The 18,901-nt window shown below is 48.9% G+C and overlaps 2 protein-coding genes across 2 annotated transcripts; both read left to right on the plus strand.

The window, feature by feature from the left end:
- The first annotated feature begins 442 nt into the window (after positions 1 to 442).
- LOC100907456 (SCAN domain-containing protein 3-like) lies at positions 443 to 2,479 on the plus strand. Its single transcript, XM_029111126.1, has one exon. It carries the CDS (start codon positions 443 to 445, stop codon positions 2,477 to 2,479), a length of 2,037 nt encoding a protein of 678 aa, XP_028966959.1.
- Positions 2,480 to 5,139: 2,660 nt separating this feature from the next.
- Positions 5,140 to 6,825, plus strand: LOC100907605 (uncharacterized). Its single transcript, XM_003742160.1, has one exon. The coding sequence runs from the start codon at positions 5,140 to 5,142 to the stop codon at positions 6,823 to 6,825; it is 1,686 nt and encodes a 561-aa protein (XP_003742208.1).
- Positions 6,826 to 18,901: the final 12,076 nt, after the last annotated feature.

The raw sequence follows: 18,901 nt of genomic DNA on the forward strand, positions 1-18,901 counted from the left end.
GGTCCGCGGACCACTGGTGGTCCGCGACCTATATTTTGGTGGTCCGCGGAGCATTCTGTCCAGTTTACACCAGAGGGAGCTTATCTGACACGAGCACAGCCCATGACTTTCGCGGCGGAATCTGCACAGCCCTATGTGCGTCAGTCATGAGACGGCCGCGCGTGCTGCTGAAGGCGCATTGGATACGAGACGTGATTGTGTATGTACCTGTGCTCTGCGTGTCGAAGTTTCACACACCACACGCCGAGCGAGCAGATGATTCCGTCTCGATTTGGAACGTCCGTTCCTAATATTTGTGCTTGGGTATCGCGCACATGGGTTCAGTCGAATGTGTACGCGCCGCGGACTGTTCGATCGAGAGTGAGCTCGAGCCTGGCTTCTAGCCTTGTTTCCGGAAGGCGTCACCCAAGTTCATTGAAGAATCCCCAGCAGTTTCCTCGGAATGGGCGGGAAGAGTCAGGCCAGAATCCAGAGCTTCTTCAGGAAGCGAAAACACGTTTCCGCGGACGCCGATGACAACCCATCTTTTGGAGAGCTAGCCACTGAAGGGGAAGTACGATATCCTGTTATTGACTTGGAGGAAGAGGCCATGCCGTTAATTGAGTCGGAGATACAGATATCTGGGACCTCGAACTTCTCTCCGGTCAGGATAGGTGGCAGAATAGCGGCATCGGGGAGGCCGAAAAAGCAGTACAAACGCACGCGGAAGTACGATGCGAGCTATCTCAGATTCGGATTCATTCAAGAGCCCGGTAGCGAATTCGAGCCTAGGCCGCTGTGCATTGTTTGTTCGGAGTGCCTATCGAATGAAGGAATGAAGCCGTCCAAACTTCAGAGGCACCGAGATTTGAAACATCCCGATCTGGCTTGCAAACCGTTGGAGTACTTTCAGAGAATGCGAGACGAACTCAAGCAGCAACAGAATTCAATGAGAAATATGACCCTTGGTGACAATAACTCCCAGATGAGAGCCTCGTATCTGATATCGCTCGAAATCGCGAAGAACAAGAAAGCATACGTCATCGGCGAGGAATTGATAAAACCATGCATCCTACTGGCGAGTCAGGAGGTGATCGGACACGACGCTTACCAGAAACTCAGAGGTATCTCCCTGTCGCGCAACACGGTGAAACGGAGAATCGAGCACATGGCCGATAACATCCAAGATCAAATTATCGATTTGGTCAAGAAGTCGACATTCTACTCGATCCAGATCGACGAGTCAACAGATCTGACGAATAAAGCCGTATTGGTCTGTTTCGTCAAGGTCGAACACGACGGAGAACTCTTGGAGGAACTTCTCTGCTCTGTGGAACTGCCGGGTCGGACAACTGGCTCCGAAATATTCCGAGTCCTTGACGGCTTTTTCGAAGATCATAGCATACCGTGGAAGAACTGCATTGGGGTATGCACGGACGGAGCCGCTAATATGACAGGACGTCTGATGGGTTTCACAGCAAGAGTCAAGAAGGTCGGACACCCCAACTTGCTGAGCACCCATTGCATCATACATAGGGAACAACTGGTTGCGAAACGACTCTCTCCACAATTGCACAGCGTTTTGTCTGATGTGGTCCGCATTGTGAACGAGATTCGTTGCAAACCATTGAATTCGCGTATCTTCGAAGCTCTCTGTGAGGAAATGGGTTCTCAGTTTTCCCATCTCCTCTTGCATGCAGAAGTCAGGTGGTTGTCTCGTGGGAGAGTTCTCAATCGACTTCTTTCTTTGTTGCAAGAAGTTAAGGTATTTTTCCAGCAGCAGAACAATTCGACGTTCCTTGCTATCATGTCCGATGTAGATTGGAAAGCCAAACTATCATACTTGGCCGATATTTTCTCTCATTTGAATGAGCTGAATTTATCCTTACAAGGGAAGCATTGCGATATGTTCACGCTGCGAGCGAAGATTGACGGCTTCCGTAAAAAACTAGTTCTTTGGCACGCCGCAGTCTCAGAGAAAGATTTTCCGATGTTTCCTAATTTCGATGAGTTCTCGAAGCAGAATCACCTCAGCGAGGGAGTGGTCGTAATCGTCCGGGAGCATTTACAAACCCTCATGGATTTGTTCGGTAAATACTACCCGGAGCAAGAAGATCCCAGAAATGGCAGTCTCTGGATTCTGGATCCGTTCACCGCGAAAATTGACGACACGAATTTGTGCATGAAAGGGAAAGAAAGCTTGCTGGATCTCGCTTCAGATGCGAGCCTGCAGATGAAGTTCCACGCTTCGTTGTCGAGAGCTCATTTTTGGCTCGGAGTTGGACAAGAATACCCGATGCTGAGCGCGGAAGCGATGAAGATTTTGGTGCAATTCTCCACAACTTACCTCTGCGAGAAAACGTTTTCATCTGTCACTGCCATCAAGACTAGATATCGGACTTCCCTCGAGATGCACGCGGAACTTCGACTAGGAGTTACGAATCTAGCGCCTCAGATCGACGCGATCTTGTCGTCGAAGCAAGCACAGGTATCGCACTAATTCTATTTATACACGTTAACGTAGGTTGCGTGAACGTTCTTAATTGTTTTCGAACTCGGAGTCCATGGAGATTGTGAAAACTCCTGCGCAGCTCCTCTTTGCTATCTCTATCATGCTTGTATTTCGAAGAGGTGAAATATCTGGTGCTATGAAGATAAATTAAGTGCATTCTTGATGTATTCTGGCCCCCTTCTTCTCGCGTTCTGATTTTAAAACGGGTGACCTAAATTTTGGTGGTCCGCGGGGTCCGTCGCCATGACTTTGGTGGTCCGCGGGACGAAAAAGGTTGGCCACCCCTGCTCTAGGAGATATCACCGAGCACATGCGAGGCAATGCGAACCTCGCTACTGGCTATGCCTATGTAGTGATAGGCCCTATCGTCGAGCTCCGACGGTTACTGCTAGACATCGGTTCTCGGAGATCTTACATCACTGAGCAATTAGCCAAATCCCTGAGAGCTAAGGCGATCAGTAAGGAGCATCTGATCCACCATACGTTGGGCGGTCAGGCCTCGGAGGTGGAGCAATATTCCAACTACGAAATTACCATTAGGAGCCGATTCGAGCCCAACGCGTCGTTTTCCATAGTGTGTCTGGGGATACCAGTATTCACGAAAACCGTCTTCCCGCCTGCGGGGAAATCGACCTGTGAACTGGATTATGCGGATAGAGTTTCCGACCCCGGCCACAAGAATATAGATATCCTAATAGGGAACGACCACATCGGAAAATTTTGGCTCAACGAATCCAGGTCCGAAGGATCATTGATCGGGTTAAGAACACGCCTCGGCTGGTTTACTTTCGGGTAGAAAGAAGTACCGAGCCCATGCACGACAACGCTCAGCGTTGGTCAATTACGAGCGTCGGTCTCTACCGAAGAGGCCTCGAGAGCACTCAATATACATAGAAGAGACTACCGACGCGTTAGGGACCCCCCGAGATATTGAATTCATGTTCCGGTCGGAACTATTGGGGATAGAACCGCCAGAGGAAAACGAGGCCGCGATCGAAGCGAAAAAATACGACGAAATTTTCTTGAAGGGCATCAGGAGACTTCCGTCGGGAAGATACTCACTGAAACTCCCATTCAATGATAAAATACACGTGATGGGAGACAACGAACAGCTGGCTCAGATAAGGCTGAAAACCCTAATCTCTAGGAGCTCGCCAGAGATCCTCAAGGCAGCAGACGATGAAGTAGCGAACTATATAAGGAGCGGGTTTGCGGAAAAGGCCCCAGAGAGAAAGAAAGGGGAATTCGCACACTATCTGCCTATTCAGGTGGTAAGAAAACCTGCCCACGAAAGTTAGTTGGGCTTCAAGATCAGATTGGTAAAGGACGCTGGGGCAAGGTCGAAGGATTCGGCATCCTTGAACGACGTGCTCATAGCCGGTCCTAATCTGCTACCCAACATACTCAGGGTCCTGGCGAGATTCAGAAACTCCCCCATCGTGATCATATCAGATATCGAGAAGGCTTTTCACCAGTCCGAGATAGACCAATCACATCGTACGTTCCTAAGATTTTTCTGGCGACCGGGTACATCAACCAACCCAGACGCCCCCTTGAGACGATTCTTGTCTAAGAGGCTAGATTTCGGGCTAATATCCTCACCATGGCTGCACCAGGCAGGTCTCAAGTACCACCTGGAGTTCATGAAACGGAAATATCCGAACGAAACAGAATTTATCGACGAGATAATGTATTCAGCGTACATGGATGATCTATCATTCTCAGCACATAGCATAGACGAGGCCAGAGACAAAGCGGAGCGCTGCGAGACAATTTTCGCGGCCGCTGAATTCCCTTTGAGGAAATGGGCTTGCAACAATGTTGAGTTGGCAAGAATGCTGGAGCATGACTTCGCGGATCAGAACATAAGCGTCCGAGTCGGTGAAAGCGATTTTAAGTTCTTGGGCGTGCGATGGTGCCAAGTCTCGGATACGCTGGGAGTCTTTGTCGATAGGGCAGTTCAGAGCCTGAGAGAAGGCAAACCATCGAAGAGGACTCTCCTCTCCGGTCTCGCGCAGGTGTTTGACCCATTGGGAATACTTTCGACGGTAACCATTCAAGCTAAGGTACTCCTGTAGAAATTATGGAAGGATAAGCTAGATTGGGACAGATAGCTTAAGGACGAATATCTGGAACTTTGCGAGGCTTTCACAAATCAACTCGATGGGGCTAGGTCGTTCATGATTAAGTGAACAAACGCATCGCTGGATGAAATCCCGCTGCGGACCGAGATCCATGCATTCGCGGATGCCAGTAATTCGGCCTATGGTGCGGTAATATTCGCGAGATAAATCTTCAGGAGCGGCAACCCCAGATTCAAGTTCCTTATGGCAAAAGCCAAGGTGACACCCAACAAGGGCTGTTGGAACACACATAGATTAGAGCGCATGGCAGCCATAGTAGCGGTACGCCTCACGAGCAACTTGCAATCGGCTCTAGGAGTAAACATAGATTCGACCACGTACTGGGCGGATAATAGCTCGGTTATCGGTTGGACCAGAGAGAAACCAAGCGCGTGGAAAACGTTCGTAGCGAATCGAATAACCGAAATCCAGAAACTTTCTAGCTCAGAGCAATGGCGTTACGTCTCCACGAAGGATAATCCAGCCGATTTATTGAGCCGGGGTATAGCATAGAACCCCACAGCGATGTTTTCATTTTGGACCAAGGGTCCGCAATGGCTCTCTCAGAGAATTCTACCGAAATCGGAGAAGATCGGTAAGATCGTATTCGCGGAAGCGATTCAGGAAGCGAAGAAGTCGAGCGACAGGGCGAACGTCTCGACAAAGTCAGCTACAACCTCGAGGCCGACGACATCGCACATATTGAACGAGAGGAATTTCTCGACTTGGCCCAAAGCAGTGATTCCGATCGTCTATATTCTCAGATTTTCCAGCATCTGGAGAAAAAACAATAATTCAGAACTCGGTGTTGCTATAAGCGCTTCGGAATACGCAGTAGCGGAGAAAGCCTTGATAAGGGATATCCAGAGAGTTTGTTCCCCTATGGAAAGCAGCTCGAGCTGTAAAAAATTATCGAAATCAAGCAAAATATTTCTATACAATCCCATAGTGGACGAGAACGGAATTATTCGATGTAGATCTCGATTAGAAAAATCCGGCGACCTTTCGTTCGGCGGGAAATTTCCGATCCTTCTGGACGGAAGGAATTACTTCGTAAAATTGCTGATAGCACAGATTCACGAGCGCATCTGCAAGCACGCTCAGGGCATATCTACTAATTTAAACCATGTGCGCTCCGAATTCCTGAGTCTGAAGGCCAGAAGCTCGGTAACCAGAGTCCCCAGAAACTGTAGGCTATGCGCGCGGTTCAGAGCTAAGGCCGGCTCGGAGATATCACCGCCACTACCAGCTTTTCGTATCGAAGAAGCGCCCCCATTCAGCGTGACAGGGATAGACTTCGCGGGCCCCCTCACAGTGAGGGATAACCAGGGCAATAAATTCAAGGGTTACATAGCATTATTCGTGTGCCCGCTGTCACGCGGTATTCATCTGGAGGCGACTCCGGATTTGTCCACGTTCGAGTTTCTGCTGGTACTCAGGAAATTCATTAGCGGATTCCCATCCGTAACCACAATCATGTCAGACAACGCAGCAACTTTCAAACGAGCCGAGAAAGAGCTAGAGATCGCGTACGCGAATATCTCGAAGCCAGAGGTTCAACAACTTCTGGCGAAATCTAGGATTAAGTGGGAGTTCATAACGGATAGAGCGCCAGTTCAGGGAGCATTCTGGGAAAGGATGGTCCAACTCGTGAAGAAGCCGTTAAGGAAGGCGCTGGGCACGAATGTCCCGCGTTTTCGGGAGTTAGAATCGATTCTAGCGGAGATCGAGCTATGCATCAACCTACGGCCGATTTCACCGTTACCTTCCAACAATTGCGACATTCGCGCGTTATGCCCTGCGGACCTGCTATACGGATACCATGCCAAGGCACGGTTCCCGGATTCGTCAGTCATTAAAGTATCGGATCCGAAGGAATCCCATTCGATCCTCCTCACGAGAGCGTGGAGGAGACAGCAGAACATTCTAAACAGCTTCTGGAAGAGATTCCAGATCGAATATCTTCAGCAGCTGAGATCAGCACACGAAAGGAAGCCCAGGGCGACCCACCAACTCGAAGTTGGAGACGTGTGCATACTCGCGGACCCGAGCCCTTCTAGGAGCGTCTGGCCTATCTGTAAAATCGTAGACCTCTTCGGAGGACAAAGGACGGATCTTAGGCATAGATCGTGCATGATCCAGCTCAGCAATGGGAAGATATTCAAACGACCCATATCTATGATATATCCTCTTGGGATCAACGAGCTCTGAGGGAAGACAAGCGTTCACCCGGCCATAGGCCATGAAGAGAATCTATTCGAAATTCACAGCGGAATCGATATTATTATAAATTTTAATTGCGTACTCGGGAGATACCCGAGACGCTATGTGGAAAAAAAATCTTTTCCCCCCCCCTAGGGGCGGAATTGGCGACCAGACTCCAGCTGACGCCGCAGCAGGCGGCCTTTCAGCCGCCGCGTCATTGCCCGGTACGGAGCCCGCCCCGATTCGCTCATTCAGTTGCATATAGGGAACGCAAAGTCGTGCAGCTCCTTCCCGGTGCTCTGGCGTGCCATGGGCATAGTTTGGTACAGCTCTCCCTTGAAAAAACTCGTATGGTGACCATGGGCCCGAATGGCCGCGCGGGCGGCGGAGGTCGATGGCGGGTGCGGCGGAGGTCGACGGCGGGTGTGGCGCGCGGGGGGGCGGCCGGCTGAGCGGTTGCGGCGGACGGTCGGCCATGGGCACTGGGGGAATTCGTTTCCGATTCTCCGGTCGGCTCGGGCGGGCCATCGGCAGGAAGTTCTCCGGCTTCAGGCGGCGCCGGCGCGGTGGCGTCTGAGCGGCTGCCGCTCGATAAACGAGAAGGGGGACAACTTACGGCGTGAGGGATTTTCAAGAGTCGAAGCGTTGTCGAGCACTAGCAAAGCGCGAATGAACATTTAGCGAAGGAAGTTGCTTGCCGGAACCTCCGACGCGGGGAAGGATTTTTTCGCTCTCCAGGAGGAAGTCGAGCTCAAATTCCCCAATGTGCACCGGGTACATTCGGCATATCATGTTTCAATGCACTTCATCGTTCGATCTCCCGTCACATGCCAAGGAAATAAAATATTTCAAGAGAGCAAAGTGTCGAAGCGTGAAAATGAGAAGAAACCTGATTCCGATGGCATGTCTAATGACGGACAAATTGGTCTGTCTCCGCATCGAAAACCGCGATCACCCTGAGCAAAGAATTAGCTACTCTTACAGTTCCTGTAAAAAAGGGTCTCCTTGCACTTCACGCAAGAACAGTGACAAGTTCCGAAAGAGCTGTTGAATGCTTGCTATCAATGTCACGAAAGAACTTAACCCTGCAGGGAGCTCATGAAATCCTCGCGCATTTAAATAAGCGCTATGTTAAAGAGTTCTTGAGACGTGAAGGAATACCATACATAAATGACCAGACGACCTGTACGGCATGCCTAGAAGGAAAGCTGAACAGAGCATCATATCGCTCCAAACCACTTTCCTCCGCACCACAGTCTACGGGCGTGACAAGCACCGACCTTCTCGGCCCCGTAAAACCATCCCGTCGGTGGAGCCAGATATTTCATGAACATGCATGACCAATTTTCGAAATTCAACAAGCTCTATCTTCTCAAATCTAAAGATGAAGCTCCTGAATTCATATAGCAGTTCTTGATCTGGTTCCAGAACCAAACAGGCAAAAACATCAAAGCCTTAATGTGCGATGGCGGAACAGAATTCGAAAACTCCAAGGTCAAAACAGCATTAACTGACATTAGAGCCGAGTTAATCACAAGCAACCCTTTCACCCCAGAACAAAATGGAAAAGCAGAACGAAATAATCAAACCATCAGCAAATCGGCTAGAACAATGCTTATATCCTCAAAACTCCCAAAATCATTCTGGGCGGAAGCTTGCTTATGTGCCACCCATATTCTCAATATCGCTCAAACTTGCCCCCATTCGAACAAATCTCCTTATGAAGTGATATACGGTCCAAAACCGAAAATCACGCATCTCCATCCGTTTGGTTCTCGTTGCTAATTCTATGACCAGCAAAAACCGAGAGGAAAATGGTCCCCCAGAGGACTCGAAGGAATACTAGTCGGATACACCGAAAGAATTGACGGTTTCAGAATTTATGAACCTGAAACACGTAAAAAAACTTCGTGTACAAAAACGTCGCGTTCATAGAGGGGAAGAATGATAAAGTCGCGCTAGATTCCATCCAAGAAACTGATGATGAGGCCAACCAATTAAAAGACGCGCAAAAATCCATGGTTTCCGATAATGAAGAGGACATTATCGAAGAGCCGCCAGAAGGCGAGCCTATAAATGTGTCCGATGATGACACAGAGGTAGATCGGGCAGAAAGCTCTCTCTCATACCCCCCAACGGAGCATATGACCTTAAGACGACGTACAAATATCAAAAAACCAAAACGGTATGATATTCAGCTCAATGAAGCCGAACTTGACGAACCAAAGACTTATAAACAAGCGATGTCCTCACCATACGCCAAACAATCGCAACAAGCAATGCAGGACGAAATCAACTCAATGAAATCTCATTGTGTTTGGTCCCTGGTAGACCCACCTAAAGATAAGAAACCTATCACCTGTCGATGGGTATATCGAGTAAAAACCAACGCTGAAAACAAGCTTGACAGATTCAGAAGTCGGCTCGTCGCGCGCCGATTTCATCAAGTCGAGGGGATCGACTTCAATGAAACCTATGCAAGCGTGGCTCGATTCGATACATTACGAGTATTCCTGGCCATCAGCGCTGCTAAAGGTATGAAGCTAAAGCAATGCGATACTAAAACTGCCTTTCTCTACGGAGATCTCGAGGAAGAGGTATACGTAACTCAACCTCCCGGCTTCGAGGATGGCACAAACCGAGTTTGCTTGCTTCATAAAAGCTTATACGGTCTGAAACAATCGCCCAGATGCTTCAACAACGTCCACATCGAGAAATTATCGGGAGCTTAATGTACCTCGCGATAGCCGTCAGAGTCGACATTGCCTTCATCGTCGGCTGGCTCAGTCGCTATCTAGACAATTACACCGAAGCTCATTGGAACGCAGCTCTAAGAGTCCTGCGCTATTTACAGGGCTCCACCGATCTGTCAATCGTGTACTCAGGCAACGGTGATCCAACCCTTACCAAAAGCCTAGAATTTTACACGGACGCCGATTACGCAGCGTGCAAGGAAACGCGTAGAAGTGTAAGCGGTCTTGTTTGCAAACTAAACGGTGGTCCAACTCTATGGCAATCCCAAGCTCAAAAATCAGTCAGTCTGTCAACTACAGAAAGTGAATTCATAAGTGTCACTGAAGGAGCTAAATCAGCCCTGTGGCTCAAGATTCTATACAACGAATTGAACATCCCGGTCACTCCACGCGCAACCAAGCGGCAATAAAACTCATCCAAAATCCGCAGTTCCACAAACGGACCAAACACATTGACGTCCGCTACATGTTCATTCGAGAGACTCACGAAAACAAACAGCTCAGATTCAAATATATACAAACTCAAAAACAATTAGCAGACCTTCTGACGAAAGCACCAGCCAAACCGATATTCGAGAATCTTCGGAATCTGATCGGTCTGAGAAAATGGTCTCCAAAATAATGATGATCGTGATGCTCTTGACGTCACTCTCGTCAGCGACCCCGAACTATTTCACTCACGACTACTGTCCAACCGAATGTACAACAAAAAACATCAGCTGCATCATTGAGAAAAATCCAATCAATTTCCTGAGACGATGCACACCTTCCGACTCATCCTGCGCGGAAGAAGCCAATAACAGCTCAGCCTGTCTCAGACCGAATCTACCGCCCATCGGAGGCGAATCGATCTGGCTAACATTCAAGGAGAAATTTCATCCTGAAGAGAAGCCAAACAACAGTAACTCTGATCAATTGTTGCACATGGCCCTCGCCAGCGGCAGTGCGATACTCGCACTCGCGCTGATCATTGCGATCACACCTCTGTGCATGGTTTTCAATTCCCGAACCAATTATGAGCTCATACCAACGATCCCCAGCGATAGCATGGAAAATGTTGTTGACTTCCCATACCAATCAACTACAGTCCCAGCTTAATTAAGATCATAATCGCTTAATTACATATCGAACCCCGGCCTCAAACCTCCCTCGATTTAAACCACCACCGGCTAAAATCTCTAATTCGAACGTTTTTTCTCTTGCTGTGCCTAATAACAAAACCCAGATATGAACCAAGAATCAGTGAAACCCAAGAAGAAATGTAAACCCCAGCCATACTGGATTTTCGCACTAGAATATCAGAAAAAACACAATATACCCGATATAGAAACCCTCAAAATTGTAACTGACGAATCATGGCGAAAGATGACCGAAGAGGAAAGAAGGCCATACAGAGAGAAAGCCCGACAACAACGCGGCCAAATCGAACCCAAACCATGTCCTAGGAAGGACTGCCAGCACAACGTGGAAGCACTAGAAGTACTCAAAAAGGCTAACGAATCACTACGACAGCAATACTGGCGATACAAAGAAATAACAGAAAGAAATCTCCGGAACCTCGAAAACAAATTACTCCCTGAACCGACAGAAGAGGAAATACGAAGACAAAATCGCCTAACTCCAACAGCATGGAGTCCAGCAGAAATCGACTACCTCGACTCATCAGAGGACGACTCCAAATGAAATCAACAAACATTCAGATTAAGAGAAAATATTTATACATAAAATATATATACATATAAAAAGGCAATTTGCCACCTCATTTTTTGACAACTTCCACAAAATTCTCAAAATTCTCGCATTCCAATAAAGGATTACTGGCAATCGGAGAAACAGCGACGAACTCAGGCTTCGAGCGACTCAGCAATCGGATACACCGCCGATCCTCCGGAGAATAACATACGAACAGTACTTTCACAAACCGACAATACTCGGTCAACTCGATGATGACCTCCGGAGAGACCGAAGTCACTGGAGCGGTGGTGGTGCTGTCGCGAACCCCTTTCGATCGCGGGTGCCCCAAGGAAATACACCAGATTGTTGAGGAAACCAACGGAGCCATCGTACTAATGATGACTTCGGTCTCCGTTGTCGTGGACACGCTGACGACTTCCTCACGACGAAAATGAAAGCCTCGAGCTGAAACAATATACATAAATATTGCATATGTCCGTAACAAACATGCTCATAGGTCACACATACAAATGTCAAATTACAATAGCGATAATATCCTACCGAGCACGAACACCACGACAATCCAGATCAGGATAAACGAGACCGACATCATGCAACAACAAGAGAAGCGACGGTTCTGGCGATTCGGATTTCGGGCCCCAACATTCACCGACGCCCCTTTCCCAGGAACATCATAGTCCTGCTCCTGACCAACATGACCCAACTCGACCACATCCTCCATATCTTCTTCGCGTCGAAGTTTTCGGAGACCAATCCTTCGGTCAACCGAATGACAGATACGACCCGAACGTGTGTGAACCATGCTCAAAAGACAAAAACACTCGAAATTTCTTCCCACAGGAGCTTCCACGGAAGGACACGAAACGGATGCAACCAATCGATACGAAATAAGAACCACCGAAAATTGGACTCTATCTCAAGAACCTAACGACTCTAAAACCTAATCCTTCCTTTCAAACTCCTTTTGACTCCATGAAGACGAAGCCACGAAAATATTCTGAATAAGCTTTATTAAGAATTATTTCAACTCCGATCCCTCGAGACTGACTCGGAGGGGAATACCGCTGAAGCCTTCACTCCTCAGTGTCTCAGGATCCGAGATATTGGGAAAAATCACTTCTCAGCTCTATCGCGCTTCGCTGCACCATATTCGCGACACCGATCCGAACGATCCAGACACTCCGAGCGAGTGCTCCCCCGTACTGTCTCCGAAACACGCAGCCGCCGCACGCAGGCGCCGAACTTCGCGAACTTTCTCGACGACAAATCGAAATTCGAACGGACTCGAATCAACGCTGTACGAATTATTCGCATATATTCTCGCATGGCAAAGCATTATCTATCTCAAAATTACTACTAATTTTACCCCTATTTTCGGACCAAAATTGTCCGAATTTTCGCTTAGAAGCCTTCGATGATACCCATTAGAGGGGATGTTGAGACTAACTTTAGAAAAGCTACACTCATTCTTCTAAGCTAAGCTTTCTGTCATATCTATTTCGGTAAACCCCGACTCCGTACTGTGCCACGTGCCAGAGGCTCCAGCTCTGACACATGTCAGCGGCTCCACTCACCAGGCCTCTCTTCTGATTCCTTATTTAGTAACCATCTGGAAATCTTACTCGATGCCTTACGAACTGTGCCTCTCGGAGAGGGTCAACCTACTGATATATATGTGAGACGACTCTTTCTCCAATAAAATCACTGTGGTGTGCTCCCATCTCAACCTCCGGTTGTCCTCTCTGAGCTCGTACGTGTCCCGCTGATTTACCGAACCTAGCCTTCGACCGATCTAGAAACAACACGAATAACATTTGTTCGGCCTTCAGGTTAGCTTTCCGGAATCGAATGATGGTCTTTGCCTGCAAGTCGGTATACTTATTGGTACCGTCAGCCTTCACAGGCATTTTCAAATGACCTTGTACCACATCAGCTACATCACTATCATTGGCCGGATATATCGGTATGAGTGATTTCCATGCCACAAAGTTTTGGCCATATTCCTTGAGTTACTTGTTTTCTGTACTTACTTGTTTCTTTCTAAGTAGGATGGTAGAACAGATCGTGCTGATAACGTATTCACTGTTCGGGGATTCTCAAGACACAGAAGATAGTAGCGACAGCACCAGAGCATCACACTATGCCCAGTGTCCGGTAATCTTTGTTGAAGCGGAGCACGTTTATACACGGGTACTGAATTAAGGGAAAGGGAACTAATTGTAAGACTGCGTAGGATTCTAGCTAATCGGACGAACACAATGAGCAGGATTTGGATCGAAAAGCGATGGGACACTTCTGACACATTCCTCGTGAGCGTAATGACACGAGCACGGGAGAGACAGATTTCAAAAGAACGTGCTCGAAGTGCACGGGAAATCCAAGCTGGGTATGGGCCCGGATGGCGGCATAAATATCATACGTTTTAGAAGACGTCTGATAGGGATATGTAAATGAACAAGATTCCTGCTGACTCAAATCTTCATCCGGCTCGTCGAGATCTTTCCGAAAATGAAGCGAGTTTGGGTTAGCGGAGCGTGATGAAGAATTCCGTTCCCAGCCGAATGTCGGCTCTATGACTAACATGCGCATATAAGCGAGCAAACGGAGAGGCGACATTCGAACCAGAATGTAAGAAAGCGAGCCCGACGTCTTGAGAAAGATAAAGCTGCTCGACTGTTCGTCTTTGCCGTAAGGTTCATGATAGCCAGTAGATAAAATAAGTAAAGAGGCCTCTTAGGAGAGGAGTATAAATACTGGAATAAAGAACGCCCCACCCAGGGGGAGACATTCATTTGTACACCGAATCTCTGAAAGTCTTCCCTGAGCCTTGGGCAGGTAGTCGCCCGAGTGTTGCACGGATAATCGAACTCAGAGTCCAGCCGACTATCCAGTGAGCCGCACTCAAAACTTCCTTCAGCGTTATCAGCACGAAGAACTCAGGACCTAGGCCGACGAAAGTGAGCACCGTCGGGGTTGCCATGGCTCACAACCAGCCATTCGAGTTACCTGGAGAAGTCGGTGCACCGGCGCCACCGCCCGATGACGTGAGAGCGGAGCTGCTCTTACCCCCTACTCTAACCCCCCTCTACCAGCAAAGAACTACTTCACCTGGAAGACAACAATGCCCCCAGTCCTGGATGGGGAACCCTACTGTTGGGAAGTAGTGAGCGGAGCACTGGGACCCCCGGATGCTACCAAGGCGAAGACAGCTGAGGGGAAGAATCAGCAGAAGAATTTCATCATCGGAGATAAGACCGGAAGGTACATACTGTTGAATCCAATACATCCAAACTCAGCCATTGAAATCTTCAGTGAGAATTCGGACACGGTTGGAGCCTCAGGAATTTGGCGATTGATCAAAGAAAAATTCACAAGTACTAACGGCGTGTTCAAAGAAGACGCCATGTACGACCTCACAAACTTAACCTACCTCCGATCCCAGTCAAAATCAGAGAATCTTCTGAGATCCAAGACGATCATCGCTAGGCTCACATCGTACGGGGTAAAGCTTGGCGAGGATTATCAATGTGCACGTCTGCTGAGTTCACTTCCAGGAAGTTGGGAACAACTAAAGCACGGCTGGACAGTCCGTCGAGAGGATCAGCAGACCCTGACGCACTTGATCGAGCCGATCGAGATCCAGGCCAAAAGACGGGTTCGAGAAAGCGAAAGAAGTGATTCTGGTCCCGAAACTCCGCCATAACCTGATTTCTGTAGCCAAGCTACTTGATGAGGGCTGTGGCGTCCACGTGACTCAGGAAGCCATCATCATCGAAAACGATCCTGAGCGAATCTCGGCTCGGAGAACCAACGGTCATCCATGCTGATTCGCCGAGAGCCTAAGGATGCACGGAAAGCACCAAAAAGCAGGTCAGCCTCTCTCAAGCTCATCGCACATTTGCACATATGTATAAATGTGGAAACTATTAAGAGCATGCTAAGAAAACAAGGTTATGACGTCAGATACGATTCCACGGAACGTACCAGTTGCATGCAGGGAAAGATCCATAGATCGTCGTGTAGGCCGAAACCGAAAAAGTACGCGCCCCGAAAATCGGGTACATTCACTCAGACTTGTGTTCTGCAGATGTCAGGAGCCACGGACAAGCCAAATATTTCCTGACCCATACAGATGATAAGAGCAGGTTCAGAAAAGTGTACCTCGTCAAATCCGAGGATGAGGTGCCCAGTTGCATAAAGCGTTTCCTCCCGTGGTTCTTCAATCACAGTGGCCACCAAGTCTACCAGCTTCACTCGGACGAAGGAACAGAATTCAAAAACCGAGAAGTTCAGAGCGCCGTCACGGAAATCGGTGCTGACTTTTCCTATAGTCCGCCGTACCGACCGGAGCTCAATGGCGTATCGGAGCGACCCAACAGGAGCATCCTCGACCAAAGCCGCTTTGGGCCGGAGCAGTCAACTTCGCAGCACACGTGCTGAACTGTGTCAACATATACGAAGAAACGGGCAAGTCTCCGTTTGAAATGTTCACGGGGAGAAAACCCTATCTCAAGTTGATAAAACCATTTGGCACAAAGTGCTTCTACTATAATCGAGATCCCAACAAAAAGAAGCTCGACGAGAGAAGCTACCAGGGTGTGATCGTCGGAATTGACGAAGACGGCCTCTCTTATCGTGTGCGGATACCTGGATCCACCTCAATAGTCAGAACGAAAGACGTTCGCATCAGCAAGGAAGAACCACTACTCGAGGACGCTGAGGCCGAAGAACAACCGGCATCAAACAACGAGAACGAAGAAAGCAACGAAGAAAACGGAAGCGAGACATCAAGGAGCGCGCGTGCCGACGGAACCCGACCAAAGGAATGAAGCACTTCAAGAGTCGACTCAAGCTTCTCACGGGAGACGGAGAGCGGGGCTGCGGGGGAAGGAGAAGCTACGGAGACCCGATCGGCTCATCGCTACTGTAGCCGACGCACAGGCTAACCATGATGAAATTCAATTCAATTCAAAATCTCCTTTATTTAAAGGGTACATAAAAGTATTTAAAACAGGAAAACCGGGTGACATGTCAAGGTGGGGGGGGGGAGGCACCAAAGAATTTCGGAACAGCTCACTTGGTATTCGTTTTTCCGCTACCGCAGTGCAAACACGCCAGGACCAAGCATGTTTAACAGTATCACTGCGAGGGAGGGCTTTGGGTCTGACTGTGTGGCCGCTTCGACGGTTATTCTCAGCCACATTGAAAGAAACTATCCCGGAGACCCAAGAGCAGGATAAGACTTAGGAGTCTTCTGTCCTGCTCCATCAAAATAGACATGATTGGTGATAGGTTTTCTCAGCTATCTAGCCTACTAGCTCTGGCTGCGGTGAGCTCGAATCGATGCTGTGCTTGATACAACTTGGACAGCGGCTAATAAAGACGAACACTGCTTGGTGTGAAATACCAAAGGCTCCCCCGCTAGTACTGATCTTTATTATGCCTTATATAGTGCTGGAAGGAAAGGGGCAAGTCAGTAACCCGTCCACAGCAATTATGACGGTGACTGAACTTACACTAAGTTACAGAATACTGAAGTCATTGTTCCAGCGTCCGGTCTGGACACCGTGAGTCAACTCATGGTCATTAGAACTTTTCTGGGTAGCTACTTTAGCCCATCAACTCCCCCCAACACAGAAAAACAGGGGCTTGATGAGTCAATCCTTCGCCTCTAATTACAAATCATTATCCTCATCCGCTCCAGGAACGCTCCTATGGTTCGGGCTTTGCTTTCTCATACATGAAGCTGACTCGCTTAGCTTATCCAAGCTAGACTTCTGTTTCACCTATCTAAGCCATCTCCGCGTGTGGCTAGAAGAAACGGTACGTCACCTTCCAGACATGGTGCTGATTCCCAAATCTCCAAGCTTTGCTTGAGATTACCTTATCCAAGCCATCCCTCAGTGCTGTTAGTAATCAAGCAATGAAGTGCGCGAATGTGGGTGTCACGAACCCACGTTCGGTGATGCTAGGTATAACGTACGACAGACGTCGGAAAGTATCGGAGCCCACTCAGGGAAACCGTTCGCGGGCTTTCTAGGGGAAGGAGGATACGGTGAGGAGGTTGATATCCACACAGCGCCCTCGGGCCACTAGTCAGGGTCAGGAAGTGTCAGCTTGAGAATCGATTCACGGTCGATTCCGTCAAGCTCTGGTTATTCTAAAATAAAAGTTGCCCCTGGTGTCCACCCCACTGAAACGAAATAGAAGTCGTTTTCCATCTGATAGTGGCGGGTTGGTAACATTTGGTGTCAGAAGTTTCGAGCGAATCTGCGTAGGTCAGCGATCGGTCATCGTGACACGCACACTCCATACCCGCTCTCAAGTTCTCGGCTCGTGAGGTTTTCAAGGAAATTTCACGGCCGACGTCCTTCATAGGAGTCCGGTGATCTTTCGATTGTTCTGATCATTGGGATCAGAAAAACCAGGCGTCCGTGGCGTCAGCATCGCAGGACGCTGGTCATACCGGCTCTCCGTTCATCACACGGAAGGGGTTCTAAGGGATTTCACTCAGGTTTCCGGCCGAGTGAAATATGTGTCCGAAATTCATCATTCCGCTGTGTTCGACGCGAAGCTCGGCAGCCAAGTGCGGTTTGGGTCATCAGAGAGACTTCCAAAACTTCAGTTCAGGAGCTATAGTGAATCAGAGCTCTCAGTGCTTGCTCAATTTCTACAATTAACGAATCAGGAATTATTCGACCTATTCCATCCAATCGGTTCCCCACTCCATCGTCGACAGCGCATTCACCTGTTCAGGTTTCCGGCCGAACAGGATCTCCGATCAGTGTTGAGATCACCGTAGCGTGTAGGGTAGGCTTAGGCTCGGGTTGACGGCCCGATCGGAGCAGCAGTATCATGGCAGACCACGGTGAGAAGATGAAACCCGAAGAAGGTACATCGGCGGAACTCACAGAGGACGACTGCCGTTTAGACTCGGAACTCGTGGAGAGTAAAAAATCGCGGAAGGTGATTTACCGTAATGTTGACGAGCTTTTGGCAGTCACACACCAACTCGAATCATTAACGAGTAAACCCTTAATACTGACCCGAAAGTTAGAGCGAGTCTTACGTCTGGCAGCAGAACTGGAGGCTCGGCTAACCACCGTGGTGAACACGATCCAGAGGCTGTGTGGAGAGCTAGGTGAGGAGTACCCGGATGACGAAGATAGGGCTCTCTTCTATGGGTATTATGGGAAGTATTCGAAGACATCAAGGCAATCATAGAACAGTATCAGGCAGATATCGCAACCGCGCCGGCTTCGGTCACACCGGTTTCAGTCGCACCAGTTTCGGTAGCACCGGTTCGCGATAGACCGACAGCAAACCAGGCTCTAGCTCTGGAAAGCACCCCAAACAGCCGGGTTCCGCCCGGTTCTGAATCTACGCCAAGATTCTTACATAGCTTCATGGATACAGAAAGTTTGGATCGGCAGGCGGAGAGCAATATTCGGAATTCTGGAAACCCGCCACAAAACGCCGTGGGGCCGCCGCAGACGGGCAACGAACGACCGCAACTCTCCATCCAGGAGGATGCCCCCAGTACCCGCCAATCTCTCCGGCACCGGGAACGACAGCGGCAATCGGAATCCCCAGTCAATCTCTGCCGACGATTGGTTATTCGCTGGGTAAAAACG

The sequence above is a fragment of the Galendromus occidentalis genome, unplaced genomic scaffold (genome assembly GCF_000255335.2).
Source record: "Galendromus occidentalis unplaced genomic scaffold, Mocc_1.1 scf7180000077295, whole genome shotgun sequence".
Lineage (NCBI taxonomy): Eukaryota > Metazoa > Arthropoda > Arachnida > Mesostigmata > Phytoseiidae > Galendromus > Galendromus occidentalis.

What these genes read in the sequence shown, in the direction of transcription:
- LOC100907456 (XM_029111126.1), top strand. Translation starts at nt 443, where the DNA reads ATGGGCGGGAAGAGTCAGGCCAGAATCCAGAGCTTCTTCAGGAAGCGA.
- LOC100907605 (XM_003742160.1), top strand. Translation starts at nt 5,140, where the DNA reads ATGTTTTCATTTTGGACCAAGGGTCCGCAATGGCTCTCTCAGAGAATT.